General features: G+C 31.7%; 1 protein-coding gene across 1 annotated transcript in view; it reads right to left on the bottom strand.

Moving 5' to 3' along the window:
- Window positions 1-205: 205 nt before the first annotated feature.
- GABRG1 (gamma-aminobutyric acid type A receptor subunit gamma1) overlaps window positions 206-19937 on the bottom strand; it is a 49190-nt gene continuing 29458 nt past the window's right edge. The window contains exons 3-7 of the mRNA XM_074227473.1: window positions 18523-18605; window positions 15037-15174; window positions 14634-14786; window positions 8711-8922; window positions 206-484 (exon numbers count right to left, since the gene is read on the bottom strand). Of these exons, the coding sequence (XP_074083574.1) occupies window positions 206-484; window positions 8711-8922; window positions 14634-14786; window positions 15037-15174; window positions 18523-18605 (865 nt within the window). The remainder of the gene's footprint in view (window positions 485-8710; window positions 8923-14633; window positions 14787-15036; window positions 15175-18522; window positions 18606-19937) is intronic.

Below are 19937 nucleotides of genomic sequence, written 5' to 3'. Positions count from 1 at the left end.
CATCAGCTGTAATTTATATGTGCTTAACTAACTTTGGTCTAAATACTCCAACTCCAGAAGCTTCAGAAAGGTGGTGATGGAATGTTCGAGGTAACACTGTTTTTCTGCATTGGTTAAAAAATAAATAAATAAAGTTCATGATGCTGTTACATCGAACAATATCTATATTTAGTTTGACTTTGTCAATTTTGGGAGCAATGGGAAGTTATAAGTAAAGGTAACCAATCCAGTAAACAAGATTAAATAGAGCAAAAGCTGTTGGGAAAAATATACGAGAATACGAATCAATTTTGGCAATACGGATGTGTATTCTTCCTTCCCTCCAAGATCCTGTCCGGCAGTCTTCAAAACAACAGAAAAAGCTAGCACAGTCTTTTCCTTCCAAGCACTGATATCCATAATCATCATCTCGTTGTTGTGGATGAGAAATACTGTTCATTGGAATCAATGTAGAACCAGGGCGTACTGCAACTGCAGGTGATTTCTGAATAAAAATATATATTGATTTTTTCTTATTACATTAATAATTATTGTAACAATTGACATTTGTGTAGTATTTTAAAGTTTAAAAATATTACCTTATTTCACCCCCCAAATAAAGATATATTTGTACGTGATATTTTTTTCTTTTTGCATAATTTATTTCTGGAATCCAGATATATATATATATATATATATATACACATATAGATAGATAGATACAGATAGATAGATAGATATAGATAGATAGATAGATATAGATATAGATATAGATATAGATATAGATATAGATATAGATATGGGAAATATTCGACAATCCAAGATTCTTTGCAGTTTTAGAGCTCAAATTGTATTAGAAATAGTGTTTTATAAATAGTAGGTACTTCATAGACTTTCTGTAAGATTCAAATGAATAATCAACCAGTCCACAAGTATTTATTAAGAACCTCTATGTGAGACACTTTGATAAGTACTAAATATATACAAAAACAAAAGATGAAATAATTTCTCTTCTTAAGGAGCTTTTATTGCATGGGGAAAGACATGTGCATATAAAATTTTAAATTCAATAAATATACATGGAATAAATTTGATATATATAGGGTAACTAAAGAAAAGGTAGTTGGTGAGAGGAGGTATCAATTATTTGCAGGATTAGAAAAGCAACTGGAGAAAAGTGGTCTTTGAGGATTTTGGGATATTATATTAGGTAGAAGTGAGGATTCCTGGTCTGGGGCATGATCATTGTAAAAGTATAGAAATATGAAGTGGAGGACCATAAGTAAGTGTTTTGAAAGTCTTTTAAGTGGAAGTGGTTTTCTATGATTTCCCCTTAAGGATATCATATTTTTGCAGCAAAATTTTACAAAGCATCTACCTAGAAGATATAAAAGTTTTTTATTATGACTATTATATGATAATTATAAAACATTTTAATATAACTGGTAAATACTAAATAATTTGAAAAGGGAAAATAAAATGCATGTTTCAAATAATGGTGCTAATTTTAATATACATATTTAAACATAGTTACCTAACTGACCAATAGCTGACATTCCAGCAAAAGAATAGAGTATTGGAGAGTTATTGATTTATATCTTGGAAACTACTGAAAGTATTAAGCAGAGAAATGTGCCCCATGGAAATTTGCTTATCTCAGCTGCAAGCAAGAAAGATGCACTTTGAAAATTCTCTTAAGCTTAGCCACACTTAATAATGACAGAGGGAGGGAGGGAGGGAGGGAGGGAGGGGGAGAGAGAGAGAGAGAGAGAGAGAGAGAGAGAGAGAGAGAGAGAGAGAGAGAGAGAGAGAGAGAGAGAGAATTTCATATGAATGCTTTAATACTGTGGAAAGGGTGGAAAGGAGTGGAACTCAGGATTTCTATTACTTTTTTTTTTACCTTGCAATAACAATAACAACTTTTATGGCTAAAAAACATTTCCTGATAGCAGTAGGAAACTTGTGCTCAGAAATGAGTCTCTTTGAACCTGAAATGAAAATCACATCCCAAGTGCTATTTAATTATCACTTTAAAAATAATTTCTGGCAACTGCTTAACCTGTGGAACAGACATTAGAGTAACAGAACAGACCTTAGAGTAATGGACTATAGTCTTACAAAATAGTAACTATAAAATATATTAATTTTATAGTCAGTACCCTGAAGCTTCATAACTAATAAAATAAGCAACTTGCTACTGCCACTGTTACGTAATCTTTCCTGGGATATTCACCAAATGTTATTGGCATGGAAACTTTCGAAATGCCTGAAATTTCTATTCAAGGTTAATATTCTTCTTCATGAAAAGAATATGGCAATGTCTCAATTACTCTCTAGGACCCTCCACCCCTTGCTTGAGAGTTGTCTTCCTAAGAGAGATGGAGAGTTTCTGAAAATATTCTCTCTCTCTCTCTCTCTCTCTCTCTCTCTCTCTCTCTCTCTCTCTCTCTCCATATATATGGAGAGAGAGAGAGATGTGATCTTGGACATAGAGAACACTGAGAAGATAAAACTTTGATGACTTTCTGTCATAAAGCTTTGGCAATGGCAGTATGACTAGGCACAGAGATCCTTCAGGGGAACATTTTATAGGATAGATGACTAATCTGATAAGTCCATCAGTTTCCTCAATTACTGTCATCATTTCTTCATTTTCATATGCCAACAAATACTTTCATGTTTTCCTCAGTCATTAAAAAATATATTTCTTTCTAATTCATAATCTATCTCATTCCTCCTATTTTTCATGGTCACAATTTGGGAATAATTTATTTATAATCGATCCTCCATTTCCTTGCCATCCATACTCTGCTTAACCTGCTGAAACCTAGTTTCTAATTCATCATTCAAGACTGCTATCTCGGGGCCGCTAGGTGGCGCAGTAGATAAAGTACCGACCCTGGAGTAAGGAATACCTGGGTTCAAATCTGGTCTCAGACACTTAATTAATTACCTAGTTGTGTGGCCTTGGGCAAGCCACTTAACCCCATTTGCCTTGCAAAAAAAAAAAAGATTGCTATCTCAAAAGAAACTTTTAATAAATTAATCACCAAATCCAAGCTTCTTTTCTTACTCTTCCTTCTGCTTGAACTCTTCATATTTCTATATTTTTATCTATGCCTGAAATGAATGATTTTCTTTGCTCCCTTGAATCAAAAGATAAAATATTTTTCTACTTTTCTTATAAATCCTCCTTTTTCCCTTTTGCTGCTACATTGTTCTCTTTCTAAATTCTTAAGGTAGGTCTCCCTTATCCTCTCTTCATGGTCCACTAATTTTCCCTTTAAAGATATTTCCTTTAAATTTCATCGAGTTGGAGAAAATGGGGAAGTGTATGACTTGTACTCTCAGCAGAATTTGTTCAACGAATGAATAATATATAAATTCAGTTAGAAATAGAAATGTATCTTACCATACAGAAAAGTAGGAGGGAAAGGAGATAACAGAAGAGGGTACAGTAGGGTTGATAGCAGGGAGGGCAGATTTGTGGAGGTAAATTGGAGGGAAAACACTTTTGATATTGAACAGGAGGAAAGTAGAGAGTAGAATAAATAGGAAGGAAAATGGATGAAGGGAAATATATATTAATTATAAAAAATATAGCAGTTTCTCTTATAAAGACCTCACTTCTCAATTATATAGAGAACTAAGTCAAATTTATAGAAATAAGAGCCATTTTCCAAGAGATAAATGGTCATAGGATGTGAACAAGCACTTTACAGAAGAAATAATCAAAGTTATCTATAGACATATAAAATACACTAAATCATGACTGGTTTAAAGAAATGCAATTTAAAGCAATTCTGAACTATCATATTGACTAATATGACAGAAAAATAAAATAATAAATGTTGGAGGGGATGTGAGAAAATTGAGACATTAATGCACAGTTGGTGAATTTGTGAACTGATTTAACCAGTCTGTAGAATAATTTGGACCCATTCGCAAAGGGTTTTAAAATCATACAAAGCTTTGACCAAGCAAAACCACTATTAGGTTTATATTCACAAGAGAGAAAAACAAAACAAAACAAAAGGAAACAGACCTACTTTTACAAAAATATAACAGTTCTTTTTGGAGTAGCAAACAAATAGAGCATGAAGGGATGCCCATCAATTGGGGAATGTCTTTTGGGGGGCATGTCTTTATAAGTTATGATACACGGTTATGATGGAATACTTTGGGGTTATAAGAAATAATGAGCAGGAAGCTCTCAGAAAAACCTGAAAAGGCTTACATAAACTGATGCAAAATGAAAGGAGCAGAAACAGAAGGAGATTGCATACAGTAACAGCATTATTTTATGATAAGCAGCTGGTACCAGCTTAGATAGTCTTAACAATACAATGATTCAAGACAAAATGATTCAAGATTTTTGAGTTTCTCTTTTTCAGTCTCTTTATTTTAGAGTAGATAAAAAGTGAATATTAGAGAAATTACTAAAATTACTCATTCCTTCCATGAAGATAACCTCCATGTCAAGATCTTCCTCGTTCTCTTTTCTGATGTAAGACTTCACCCCTACAAGACCTTTCTACCTGGGTGCTCCTTAATAACTTCAAAATCAATATATTCAAAACTTGGCTTATTATATTTACTGCTTATTTTACTCCTACTTTTTATTTAATTAATTCCCTGAGTGACATCACTTTATTAAATTTCCTATTTTCAAAAAACTTAATTTTATCTTTGATTCTTCCCTCTCTTTTTCTACTTCCCATAATCAGGAATCCATCTATCAATTCTACTGATAGATCATCTTTCCTACTCATCCCCTTCTCTTCTTCCTACTAGTATCATGGTAATAAAGACCCTTATTACAGTATGTGTTAGAAACTTGAAATAATTTCCTCTTTTTATTTTAATTTCTTGCCCTCTGAACTATCATTTTTTTTATTTTTCCAAGAAAAATCTTCATTATTCATTAATTCAATTCCACATTGTCCCATCTACAAATCTTTGGTGACAGTTTATTTGCTACCTACCAAGTTAAAAAGACTCACAGATATCCAAAATTTGTGATTGTTTTACCTTTCTGCCCTTATTTCATGTTGTAACCTTCCAGTATTCCATGAACCATTCAAGTCATAGTGTAATTGATTTTCCAGTAGAATTTCTACTTTTCTTTTAAAGTTAGAAATGCTACCTCTTCCATGAAAGTTTCCTGATCCCCTTGATTATTATTGACCATTTTCTTTGGGTCTTTGCTAGATACATAACTCGGTAGTGGAAATTAGATAGATGTGGAATAAAAAAAATTGGGGGGAATTTACTTGGTAATTGTAGGTGAGAATCCCCTTTTAAAGAAACCTACTGATGACTATCTGCAGTTGTTTCCCAATAGCTTTTGACTGCACCATACAGATATCTTTTTATTTAGGTTCAACATGCTTTATTTAATTCATATAGAGTTTCCTTAAATAAAGAAAACCCAATATTTAAAATAAAAATTAGGGAACAGTGGAAATGACACTGTAATTATATAAGTGTAATCATATGTGTGGCTCAAAAGAATTACTATAAATGAACAATTCTTTTCCTACTCTCTGAGAAACTGACCGCTTGAAAAAATATATCTTGTCAGGTCTCACTGCAGCGATAAACAAATATTTTAAAGATTTGGTTATTCCTTAAGCAAAGAATCCAAGGAGTAGAGGTTGCTATTTTTCCACTAAATGTGTTATATAATATGTTTTCTGTGCTTCAAGGAAGATCTCCTGATCTCTGAGTTGCTCTGACCCAACAACTGTGGCTTCAGGCTCTAGTATTGCCATGAAGAAATGAGAAAAATAATATCTATCTATTTATCTATCTATTTATCTATCTATCTATCCCTATAATTATGTGTATGTATATGTATGTGTATATGTTTATGTTTATATATGTATATGTATGTGTATCCATATGAGTGTAAATAGGTATGTATATAATGTGTGTGAATTTATGTATATAAATATATATGTACACATATGTGTATATGAATGAAATTAGGTTTTTAAAAGTCCATGTTTTAGGGGGAAATGTATGAAAGACAACAGAATGAATAGATGTGATGGCCAGATAAAGGGAGGATTTTTCTGGCACTGAGCTTATTGTTTGATTGCTTACTTTGGAACAGAAAGGAGACAGAGATTCCACAAGGATTTCAAATATATGATTTGCAGACAGCAGTATGCACAGCTGTCTGTACACCTTGGAAATATGCTACAATCCACCTGATTAAGAAGACCATATGGCTGAACAATGAACCATGGGGAGGGGGGGTCAGATTTGATCACTGATCTCAGTTTTTCACTCAGTTTGCCATCTAGGGTTGAAAGAATTGGTAAGGGACCAAACTAAGAAAAAACCAAAAATGACTGATCTCTTTAGGTAGTCTCAGTTTTTCTTTTAAGGCTTTTGCAAGGCAAATGGGGTTAAGTATCTTGCCCAAGGCCACACAGCTAGGTAATTATTAAGTGTCAGAGAGCAGATTTGAACCCAGGTACTGACTCCAGGGTCAGTGCTTTATCCACTGAGCCATCTAGCCGCCCCTACTCTCAGTTTTTAGAAGGTGCTAAAGGAAATCATTTTTTTTTATTTTCACATTTTTTAAATCCCCAATAAGAGCACAAAATAAAATTAGAGATACCAAATTTGACATTTATAATAGGGTGCTCCAAAGGCACCTTAAAATAAAATCATATAGCTGAAATTTTATACCTTTAACTTTTAAACCTTGCCATCTCCATATACTGATGATACCCATCAGTACAGCTATTCAGAACGCACTTATACCTGAATACTTAACTCTTAGTGTTTTCATAGGTACCAGAAAGATAAATGATGTGTCCATGATCCTACAACCAATAAGTATCACAGGCCGAAATGGAATCAAAGTTTTCTGGAACTCACTTTGTGCCCTATGCCAAATTCCCTCTTTTTCTTTATCTTTCACCTCATTTCCTAATGGGGAAACTCCCTAGAATAGTCCACATCAGTTCCTGAATGTCAATTTAGTATATGAGAGTATTAGTATTAGACAGTTGCATGGAGGAATTGGGAAAGTAAGAGAATTTCACAATGACATCTCACAAACTCTCAGGTTAGATCTCTATCACCAAAATGCCTCTGTATTCTGCATATTGATTCTCATTTGTAAATTCTTTGATAACATGTCTTAGGATATAATTATGTGTTTTTTCCCCATTCATATAGATCAATATCATTGACAGATACTGCCCGTTTAAAATGAACTTTTTCAGTTTTTAAGTTCTTTCAATTGTAATGTCGAGAAATATTAGATAAATCTTCCCATTAAAAAGAACCTTGTTACATATTGGTTTTTCAAAGAGCAATTGAATGTGGCTACTGATGAAAATATGGGGAAAATTGACATTGAAGGGAAGTTTTAACTTGAGTTATTAAAAAAAGTGTGGTAAAGTTGCTTTTGTTCCATTCAAAATGTAGTTGGGAATGGTTTGCATGCCCTGCAAGCTCTCTATGGAGCTGTTTCATTTATTGACTATGTTTTTTATGAGAGATAAACTAAAATAATCTCAAGTAAAGGCAGAGTCAGAAGCTAATTCTGAAATGCAAATTTACTTGGCTGCATGAGGGATAATGGGCTTCATTCTCTTGGGATGTATCTCTTATTTTCAGTGGGAAGATCTCATTGATTCCCAAGGGATCTAGTAAGACAATTGCATAAATCTGTATGCCCATGAAAGAATACAAAGCAATCAGACTCCTGCACTGAGATTCGTATAAATGGTTTTTCATTTAAATGAATTACAAAATATCCCAGAAGTAAATGAGAGTGGAAAGGAAAAGAGGAAAGAGGCAAAGTGAGGTGAGGAAAAAACCCCCAAAAAGAAGCATTTTAAGGAGGAAGAGGATGATGATCTGGGATTTCAATCTCCTTGTTTCAGGAAGTGAGGACATTTGCACAATTTCTTATAGACTTTTCCCCCTTTTAATTATCATTTAGTAAATATTGTCTTACTTCTTAAATATTTATTAGAGATGAGTATTTGAAAAAAGGCATAGGGGAAAACAACAAAAAATGAGGGTTATAATTCTAAATCTCATCAAAAATATCAATATCTGTAGTTTTGAAGTTATTTGCTTCAACTTTCTCATTTCATGCCAAACAAAAGAAAGTATGTTGTAGAAAGGGGAGTTGGTGAGAAAGGAATAATAAAATTTTATCTTATTTTTTCAAATGAAAACTAAGTAGCATCACATCTTTTAAAAAACATGCTGCAACTAACAGACTACATTTTGTGGGGGGGTAAGGGAAGCAAGATTGGGGGAAATTGTAAAATGCAAAATACATAAAATCTTAAAAAAAAACCCAACAAAACAACACATGCTTCACTGGAAAAGTCCATTTAGTAGAGTGCATCAAGTTCAGATAGAACCTGCAATCTCACAACAAATTTCAAATAGAAAAGGTAAAATCTTAGCATTAAAAAAGGTTCAGAAGATCAGATGTACTAAATTAAAAGATGAAATATATACCTGTATAGGATGGTCTTCCAAAATAATTTTTCATTAGAGGACTGCTTACTGGTATTTTTCATCTCCTTTCATTCTCAGGTCAGCCTCTATTATATCCCACACCTCAGAAATCATTTTATTATAAACAAAATAATATAGATATGCTTCTTAATAATGTATCTATATAACTTAACACTGTATCTATATATTGGCGTATTTGGGAGTGACAAAAATGCAAATTTCAACATACCCTAGTCTTATTTTTGGACTTCCTATCTTTAGGTTTCTTCCCCTTTTTGTTGCTAGTGAAATAATGTAGGGCTCCATATTCCATCAAGGCCGCAAAAACAAAGATGAAGCAAACAGAAACAAAGAGATCCATAGCTGTCACATAAGAAACCTTAGGGAGGGATTTCCTGGCAATAGTACTCAGTGTTGTCATGGTCAGCACTGTGGTTATACCTACATTCAGACAAATAGGAAGAGAAGGAAAAGTTGTCAGGTCATTTAATAGACCACTCTTTTTTTTTTATTTAAAGACATATTCTAGGAATGAATCAATAAAAAATTCAATAAAATTACTCTGATTATCATGCTTATTTTGAGGAACAGCCAGTCACAATTAAAATTATAACATGGTCCAATTTTGTAAAGTCTTTAAAAGTGTTTAGACCACATTATGCCTACCATTAATATAGCAAAAATTATTTTAAAATAAGTAAAATTAATATCCTAATAATATAATTGTAACATTACTACACATTTAGTCATTTTGATACCTCATTGATGCATATGCTTATAGGTGCCATTTTTATAATATTATTGAAATTCAAATTGTTTATGCTATTTATTACATGTGATGATATCTCAAAAGCTTGAAAAAAATAAAAATCAACTTATATTGATTGATCTTTGAAAAGCAATGTGGAATAGTAGATAACAAATTGTTTCACTCAAAAAAATGTGGAGCACCCAAAGACTGAGGAATATTGTATGCAACTATGTTATCCTGTGAATATCATTAAGTATAATTTCTTCAATTATAAAATGAGGATAATAATAACATCTATCTCACAGGCTTTCTGTGAGGATCAAATGAGATATTTATAAAGATTTAAGCACACTGTCTGATATATAATAAGTGCTTATTAAAAACTTGCTCATAGCCCAATATGTGTAGATTATACTTATATAATTATATACACACAATACGCATACATGTACACATATACATGTAACACATATACATATATATACCCATAAAAAACTTTTACAACAGAGGTGAATATACACTATCACAGGAGCCTCCATAACAATCTGTGACAGAAAAATGAATGTTATCAATAACAGTTAACTTTCAGCTGAAGATGAGTTAGGTGACTTGCCCATGATCACTTATGAATGTCAATCAAGATGTAATCCAGGTCTTTCTTATGTGAATGCCAGCATTCTAAATCTTCTAACCACATGCCAAATTGTCCTTCCATGATCTACATGATCTTTTCATACTTAATGTAAAATAAAAAGTTAAATTAAAAATAGTTGAGTGAATGATTATACATGTTATATTGGTAACACTGATTTGTTTATTAAGAACCAATTATTACATATGATACATATTTACATTTGAACAAATAAGCATATATAATAACATGGATAGAAATATCTATCTATATAATTATTGTTCCATATTTTCAAAAATTTGGACAGATAAACAAATCTCCTTTTGATACTACCAAGATATTAAGTCTCAGTTATTATGTAGTACTTTCCATCATCCTCTAGAACTTAAAAAAAGAAAGGCAAAGGCTTATCTAGTTTAATTATTTATTAATAAATTAAATATGTTCTTTATAAGTCAACCTAGGGCATTCAAAGGAAGATTACTCAGATCACTACCTTGATATCAACCACAATCTAATTAAATCCTGTTTGTATTTTAACAAAAGAGTTTGCTCTAATTTGTATATATTAAAAAAGAATGTAATGTTCAAAATTTTGTTTTGTTTTGTTTGGACCTGTGATTTCATTGGTCATCACCCTCTTAAGAAAATCCATTTACCAATAAAGAACAGCAATTCTTCTCAAGACTTTGTTTTTGGAGAGCTATTTGGAGCACTAAAAGTTTAACTGAGATGCCAAATAGTTGTCAAAGATAGAACTTGAACCCAGATCTTTTACAGGAAAGAATTATCTTCCATAAAACACATTTTGTGTTAATCAAATGATAATTTATTCAGTGGGCAAAAATAAAACTTCATCTTTATGAGACCCATACTGAAAAATCAAGATTGGGAAGGATAAATTTTTATTTTTATTTCGGAAGTATTCATTATACAGCTTCAATTTTTGAGGCACTGCCATTGATGTGGGAAATACAAAGTTATGTTGCACAGTTAAACAATTTGCATAGGGTAAGACAATGAATATGTGTTGCAGGTGGGCCTCAAAACTAGGTAACACCATGTTGTCCAATGGATAGTCCAATCACATTCTTATTATCTGAAGATTTTCTGCCAGAAAATATTACTTCAGCCTATATTTTGAATATAAATTCTTTGAAAAATTACATTTGTGCTTAAATATTTCCAAATATCAAATATTCACATAATATGTTTCCATAATTCATATTTGCTATTTCATAATGCAAAATACATATGTAAACAAATATAGAATAATCTAATGATTTTTGCAGAAAGAAATATACAAAGAAATTCATAATGTAAACAAAATTTTACAGGTCTTTTAAAATGAGGTCTTTTGAAAGCTAACATGAAAGCAGGGGATGATAAAGGGTGAAAAAAAGTATTGCAGTCAGTCAACAAGAGTATAGTGTCAGGGGTGGCGTAGTGGTGTAGTGGATAAAGCACTGTCCCTGAAGTCAGGAATACCTGAGTTCAAATCCAGTCTCAGACACTTAATAATTACCTAGCTGTGTGGCCTTGGGCAAGCCACTTGACCCCATTTGCCTTGCAAAAACCTTAAAAAAGAGTATAGTGTCTACTATGTTCTAGGAATTATATTAAGCCCTGGGAATACAAAGACAAAAATAAAAATAAAAACAAAACTCAGAGGCCTGGATTCTCAAGTAGCTCAGTCTCGTTTATCTACTGGTGTATCTCTCCTGTCTATCTCTTTGTGTGTGCATGTGCGTGTGTGTGTATAAATACATATATGTAGATATAGATATATATTGTCCATCCATATCTATCTATCTAAAGAGAAACAGAGAGAATTGAGAAAAGAGGGAAACATTCCAGATATATTTGTGTCATATGATCTTAGGGATAACTTGAAAGCAATTGAGACTTCAAGAAGCAGATTACTGCATTGACATTTGCTGTGGCAATTCCCTAAGTGCATTTAATGTTTTTCGGTTTCTTAGGTCTCTGTTAGCCTTCCTCTTCCTTTCTATTAATTAGGTTGTGAATATATTAGTGAAAAAGTATGGGATGTTCAGGAAAAGCAGAGTTCTACATTCCTTTTTCTGGTTTTCCTTCAGATCTAAGATAAAGTTAGGCATAGGTACTTATCCTGCATTTTTATTTCTTCTTTTCTCCTTTGGAGGCAATCAAGATTAAGTAACTTGACCAGTATCATACAAATTGTGTCTGAGGCAGAATATGAACTCAGATCCTCCTGGCTATAAGACTAGTATTCTATTCACTATGTCACTTAGTTGCTTTCTAAACTGAGCTTCCAGATGAGGAAACTTCCTTAAATCTTCACAAATCAATGTCTTCTCAGTAACTTGTCCTTAGAGTCTTTATCTATCAGAGTCAGATAGTTCAGGCCAGGGTGGCTCCAAGACCAGCTCTTTCTCTCCATTATATTAGGCTACCTCAAGGCAAAGAAAATCTTTTCTTATATCCCTCATTCCCTTCTCCCCTGTTTATCTTCAAGATTATCACCCTGTATTGAAGACAATTTTTCATTGCCACACCTTGCCATAGCCTATTTTGTCATCTAGCTTATCCAGATGCTTGATCATTTTGGGGATTTCCTCTTGTCTCATTCCACATAGATGGGCACTGATTATACATAACTTCATCTTCTGTCCTCTGGAATTTCCTTCTTTGGATAAGTCTTATACCTTGCATAATCTGAATCAAATCACATCTGATAGAAATAGATTCTTCCATAAACGTCAATCATTTTAAGCTCCACATCTAACTTCCATACCTCTCCATGGACCAGTTTTCCAGGGACACTTTATAGAAACTGCACTTTGCCATGAATATAGGAGACATGTCTCTCTTCACACTCAACTCCTAGGAAGACCTCCAAAGGCTTTGATGTCCTCCAAAGACAGTATCTATTTCAGCACTTATGGAAGGCTTTAAGGATTACAAAATATTGCTTTGGAATTATTTTGTCATTTGTTCCATATTACTGCCATGTAAACTCAACACTACTTCCCCCACTTTACATAAGGCAAAGCTGAGGATTTTCAAGGCTAACTGACTTATAAAATTACCATATTATTAATTAAAAGTGAGATTTTAATCCAGATTATTGAAGCTTCCAATTCTCATACTCTTTTTCTCATATAATAACTCAAGAAAAATAATAAATTATCAGTACCATTTAAAATTCATATTATCATGTTGGTTATATTTTTTTTGAGTAATAGCAAACCCAATAATACAAAAAAATGTAAAATACTATGTATATTGGAAACATCAATGAATTTCATGTTAAAGGAATAATCATCACGGAAAAGCAAGTAAAGATAGGTAAAGAATAAAATCTATTAGCAACATCTACATCTTTGTCAGACTCTCAAGGCAATTTCTTTTCAAGCTGCAGAATGGAATGCCTTGAGCTTTAATATTGATGGTTCCAAGTGATTTACATTTTACTATACATTATTAAAAAGAGATCTTCACCAGTCATCTCAGGCAACCACATGAAGCCCTTTGTGATTAAAAATAGAAATTCTGCCTTTAGGTTTTTATGTCTCTTTACGAAATGAATATCAGGAGTCAGAGAACTATACTTTTTATTGCAGTGAATCAATTGAGCAATAAGCTATCTTTGTAAATGAATTGTACAAATGGAGGTAGTTTCTATGTGACTTTAAAAGAATAATTGTTTCATTTTCAAAATAGTTTTATTCTGCCTATAAAATATACAGTAAAAATTATTGAAAGCAATAGAAGACCCCCTGTACACAAATTTTTTACAAAAGTAGTTTTTTTATGATAACAAAAGATGGAATCATAATGTGTGTTCAATGATTGTGATATTATTGGAGAAATTGTGAGACATTAATATAAAATAACATCCTTGTGCTGTGACTAGTGAACAGGACAAAATCAGTGAACATTAGAAGAATTATTTAAAAATGATAAGAAGATAATAAAAACAAAATAACAATGACTACAACTTTGTAAATAAACAGTCTCCAAAAAAGAAGTAGAACTTATACAAAAGTCAGGGCTGTTTTATTGCTATCAATGTTCAAAGATGCATCCTTTCTGTTAAGGATCAGTAAAATGCAAAAATGGCAGTTAAAATTAATACTAAATACATTGTTGGTGTTAACTGTTTCAGTAGAAGATATTTTGTGAGGAAGATAACTGTTTATTGGTAAATGACTGATTTATAAATAAAAAAGTTAACATAAAATAATGGCAAAAAACAAATATATCAACTGTGAATAACAATTCACATTTTTAATCATTGTTTCTGTCCAGACACACTCAATGTCCCCCTTGACTGATTACTCAATTTATATATTATTTAATCCTGGCTTCTCATCTTTCTTTCTCCATTTCCCTGCCTCTTAGACCTATTGCTTATCATTACAACCACAACTAACAACAAACAAGGCAGTCATTTTATTCTTTGTAACTATGGTAAAAGATTTATTAGAAAAAATGTCAGAAATTATGAAATAAAATGAGGTTTAGGAATTGGAGAATTTCATTTACCTAACCTTCTTTTGGTTCTATTCTCCTTTGTCCTCATTTACACAAATCAGTATGAAATTGCTTAAAATTTAATCACTTTGAAATCTATTTTTTCCTCATGCCCCTTTAATCAAAATACCGCAAAAGGGTGCTTTGAGATGCTATGGATTTAGGTCCAAATGGCATAGACTATAATATATTCAGTGATACATTCATAAAAAGACATATTGCAGCACAATATATTTTAATATTTCATACCTAATGATGTCCTTGCAGGCACTGCATCTTTGTTAATCCAGAATGACACCCAAGAAAGGACAACTGTTAATATGCATGGGATATATGTCTGAATGGTAAAATATCCCATACGTCTACTCAGATCAAAAAATATTGTCATGATGATATAATCCCCTAAAAGAAAAGGGAAAAAAAGGAATATTTTAGTCACAATATTACAAAAAGACAGAATTGAGAGGGACCCCTGAAAGACCTAATACCAAACTATTCCTTTACAAGAAATCCCTTTGTAATGCATGTCCAAAGCAGCATATTTATTTTTACAGTTAAAAATTGCATAAAGTGTTTGAAAAATTCAAAGATAACCCAATTTTTAAATGTATGACTGATGTCTGTTTTTTGGTTATTTTTACTTTTTTCCTACCAGATAGTGTATGTGAGATTTCTGTTGAGTTCCGTAGCCCCACAAAAGCAAACTGGTACAATCTCCAATATTTAGGATCTGCTACTTCCACAGAGGTTTTCTTCCATTTATATTCTATTTCATTTCTAGGGTATCCATCTGAAAAAAAATCATAGAAATATATGTAATCAAATTGTCCCAGTAGCCCATAACTTTGTGTAAAAAAAAAAATGACCTGTAGCAGAAAATGTTACCTATTTTTCTTTTCTCTGTGTCTGTCTCTATTTCCTATCCTCCCCGTATTTTCCCTCTTTTCCACCCATATCAGTTTTCTCACTTTTGACTTTTTTCTTTTTTTAATGCTGCCTTAAACTAGAAAGTAATATTATAAGAATTTCCTGATGTTTGAGGGACTTCAAACTTTTAAATCTCTAACATGCATTATCAATCACTTATTCCAATCTCTTCCCACATCCAAGAACAAACCATTTTCTGTTGGTTCTTGCTTAAGATCTACCCCATCTTCTCTTTCTTTCCTCTTTCACTCTAAGAATTAGATCATAATAGCTTTTCACCTAAATTATTTTAATATGTTCTTAGCAATTCTGATGCTTATATGGCTACCCATATCTAATACATCCTCATTTCAAATATCTAAATCTGATGATAAAATCCTATGGGAACAAGAACAAAAACCATCTAAAAGGAATTTTTATTGCCTAATCAATAAATCCCTAACCCATTAAGTCAGTATTTATGATCTTCACAAATGGGTATTAATTCAATTACGTGGATTTGTCTCATATTCCTATCACTCACATACTCATTCCTTTAAAAGCTAATATAGAACACTGATCATTCCTCTAACATGTTAGTGAAAATGGTCACATCAAGCAAGTATTACCCTTTAAAAAGATAACAATAATAATGACATTTATATAGTGATTTGAAATTTGTGAAGCTTTCCATATGTCCCCATGACAAACTTGTGAGTTAAGTGCTATAATTAAGTTCAATTTATACATAAGCTAACTGAACCTGAGAGAGATGAGGTGACTTGATTACTGTTACAGTACTCAAAAATGTTTCAGGTTGGATTAGAAATCAAGTCTTCCTGACTCCATCACCCCAACAAGCTTCCTAGAATGGGGGAGGCATGAGTTTGTTTTTAGGATCAGGGAAGTAGCAACTAGTCAGGGAGAGATGAGTATTAAGAGAGTGAAAATGAAGGAGAAGGCAATATGATGCAAAAGATGAATGGAATGAAATTGAGAGTATATTTTAAGTGGTCTTTTTAGTGAAGAGAAGAAGGACCTTTTCATGGGAGACAGGGGAGAAAAAGATAGTAAGGGAAGATATTTGTATCCTCTTAGATAAAGAGACTTACAGTGAATTTTCAATAAACTGTCTCTTTTTTATGAAATAAAATGCAAGGTTTTCAGCTGAAAGGATGAGGGAAGTGATCCTATGAGAGATTTGAGGAAGGATATAAAAATCCATTTTTGAAGAGTAAGATAATGAACTGATTGATGAGGGAAGTAAAATGATCTCCTTGCATCAGTGAGGGTTCACTTGAAGTTTTGTGACACAAATTTTTAGTGGCTGGAGTCAGCACAGTTTCATGATTTTCTCAAGCATGCTACAAAATATCATAATGTCACACTAGATACATTTATGAAATATGTACTCTATGAGATGCAATTAGGTACCTTCCCAAAGAGCTATAAATCTTCTTTACACTCATACACAAAGACACATGCACACATGCATACATACACACATATAAATATATATTTATGTAATTTGCTTTTGTTGTGCTTTCACCAATATTTCCCCATCTGTTTCAAATATTCACTTCTTGAAATTATTTCCTTCCATTCAGGCCCCCCAAAATATTTAGCTCCTCAATGAAATCTACCTGAATTTACCTAATTTTTTAGCTCAAAGGAAATCTTGTCTGGTTTTACAATATAATCACATCTGGATATGTGCCATTTCCCTAATAGGATGAAAAAGCTTATTAAAAGCAGAGATAGGTATTTGTTCTCTCTCTCCCTCTCTTCTCCCTCTCCCTCTCCCTCCTCTCCCTCTCTCCCTCTCCCTCGCTCTACCCCCCTCTCCAATTCTCTCTCTCTCTCTCTCTCACTCTAATTATCTTTCTCATTTTGTTTCTTTTTGACTCTCACAGACATACACAAATACACATCTGTCTTAGTCTACTACATAGAGTAGGTATTTCATAAACACATTAAATATAACTTTTACCATGTTTACATATCATATCTTTCTTGATCATCCCTATAAACTAAAATTTTACTTAATGATAAATGTATTATAATTTTTCTTAGATTGGATAGTATTTATGATGATTAATTTGGTAATAAAAAACAGATCCTGAAAGGTGCTTGATGAAAAAAATAATTGAAAAACAATGAAAATGTAAAGAATGAAAATTCTATGTAAATAATTCCTTATTATTAGTAAATCAACAAAATAAAACATTTATATTAAAATGATTATAAATGAAAATATAAATGCAAATATAAACTGAGTTTCTGGGAAGAAATATAGTAAATAATTGTGTTACATTTTCATAGCTGCAGTTATCAGTGAATTTAAATACTTATTAAGTAATGAATATATATATATATATATATATATATATATATATATATATATATATACATTGTATGGGGACAGGATCAGAGTCAACATAGAACCAACCTTCAGGGATTTTGTAGTCTTCTGAATAAATAACATGCACAGCTGAGTATATAGATTTTTAAAAATGATATCTATATCATTTAATTTTAACTTCTCATTTTTCTCATTCTTTATTAACAAAAATAACTGACCCCCACACACATTTTCTGTCTTTTCTAATTTAACTTATTAAGTTTTAATTAAAAAATAATTCCTAAATTACAATCTCCCTAAAGTCACTCCAAAATGATTATTAGGAAAAGGTTGATGTTATACATTAAAATATAAACTCTTTGAGATCCTAGTATCTGTATAATCAATTATAATACAATATGTTCCATATAAATAGTCTTAAAAGAGATTGTTGAATTGTGTTCTTTATACAAATCCTAGTAATAGAGTCAAATCTTGCTTTTTTCAAAATGTAGACGTTTCTAATAAAGTTCTCTAAAACTTTGTAAGAAAGTTTGACCATGGATTTGACATTTGTATCTTTTTATGTTATTGAGATATCACATTACAAATTCTGAAACATTGTCCAACTGTGTCAGAATAGTTGATACCTAAATATTTATTATGTTTACAATGTATGATGATTGAGATGTTCAATTTAGCTTTAATTCGTGTATTTTTTAAAATTAAAAAAAGACTAAGTAGTTAATGTATTTTATATAGTTTGAGCTAAAGTAGAAAAACAACATGCATTTATGGAACTCAAAGATCATAATTTCCTCTTTGGAATAATTAAATGAAAAATCTCTAAATTTAAAATTAGATAAAGTTATGAAGCATTTTACCACCTACAGCTGGAAAACTCCAGTGGACAGGAATGTTCATCCATAGGGAAGTTATGTAGCTGAAGATAGCATTCAGCATTAATTGTCAACCTAATTCAAAGAAGTAAAGAGCTGATAAGTAACAAACAAAATCTAAACATTGAAATATTTATGAGATATAATGTTTTTTACATTAAAATTAACACTGGATAAGCAGGTATATATAATAAAATACAATATTTAGATTATAGCCTTTCTAAACAAGCTCATTAATTTTTACATTTGGCAAATTGTGACATAATTACCCATAAGCCTTCAGGAAATAACTATACAGTATTAATGTGCATACTCTACTGTAGAGTCAGACTTCATAGGAAAAAAAATTATATATAGATATAGAGAAATATAGATATCTCTCTATATTTAGAAATAGAAATATTTAGAAATAATATACATATCTATCTATCTATCTATCTATCTATCTATCTATCTATCTATCTAACCAGTATTTTTCCTAGGTAGTTTTCCTATGCTTTTAAAATAAATTTTCAAAACTGGTTTTCAATGAAGCACAGTATTAAAGGAAATATATAACAGAGGCAAAGTGTTTGTTCTTAATTTTCCGGGTCAAAGATAATGAATTTAAGAAATTTAGGTTTCTGAATTATATCTACATTTGGTTTCCTTTTTGGATAACTTGATCACAATACTGAAAATCATGTAATCATAAAGTTTCAAAGTCAGCAAGATACATTCAAGATCATCTACCAAAAGTCTTATTTTAGAAAAGAAGAAAGTGAATGCTACCCACTGTTGCTTAGGGCTTATGAAAGAAAAAAAAAGTTTTTTTTTTTTTATTGCACTGTATTTTCAAGTTTTAGGTATTCCCTTCTACCTCGGAGAGTTTATTTGGTGGGTGATTGCACTAATGGAGAGTAAGGGGGATTATATATACAGTGGATCAGAATTTTAGTTCCAGTTCTGCCACTGGATTAATCATGAAACTGTTCTGTGTCTCAATTTCTCTAACTGTAATATGGTAATGAATACATTTCTTCTCTATCTTAACATCTCAAAGAAGAAATCATCTGAAATTGGTATAGTAAATGATGATGTATGTTTGCTAGAAGACACAAAGGATAGTATGGGTTTAAAGTCAGGAAGTTTGATCTTCCTGAGTTTACATCTTAACCCCAGACATTTACTAGTTGTTTGATCATAAGCAAATCACTTAACTCACTTTGCCTCAGTTTCCTCCTCTGTAAAATGACCTGAAGAAGAAAATAGCAAACCATTCAAGTATATTTACCGGGGAGATTACAATGAGCTGACAATAACAACAATAGTAATAGAGTAGAGATAAGAAGGAGGAGGAAGATTGGTGGTGGTAGTTGTAGGTAGTGATGGTAGTAGTAGTAGTAGTGAACCTTACAATTCTTTATA

Source organism: Macrotis lagotis, chromosome 3 (assembly GCF_037893015.1).
Source record: "Macrotis lagotis isolate mMagLag1 chromosome 3, bilby.v1.9.chrom.fasta, whole genome shotgun sequence".
In the NCBI taxonomy this organism is placed as follows: Eukaryota; Metazoa; Chordata; class Mammalia; order Peramelemorphia; family Peramelidae; genus Macrotis; species Macrotis lagotis.
The sequence above is the reverse complement of the archived record's forward strand: the minus strand, read 5'-3'. Positions and strand labels throughout refer to the sequence as shown.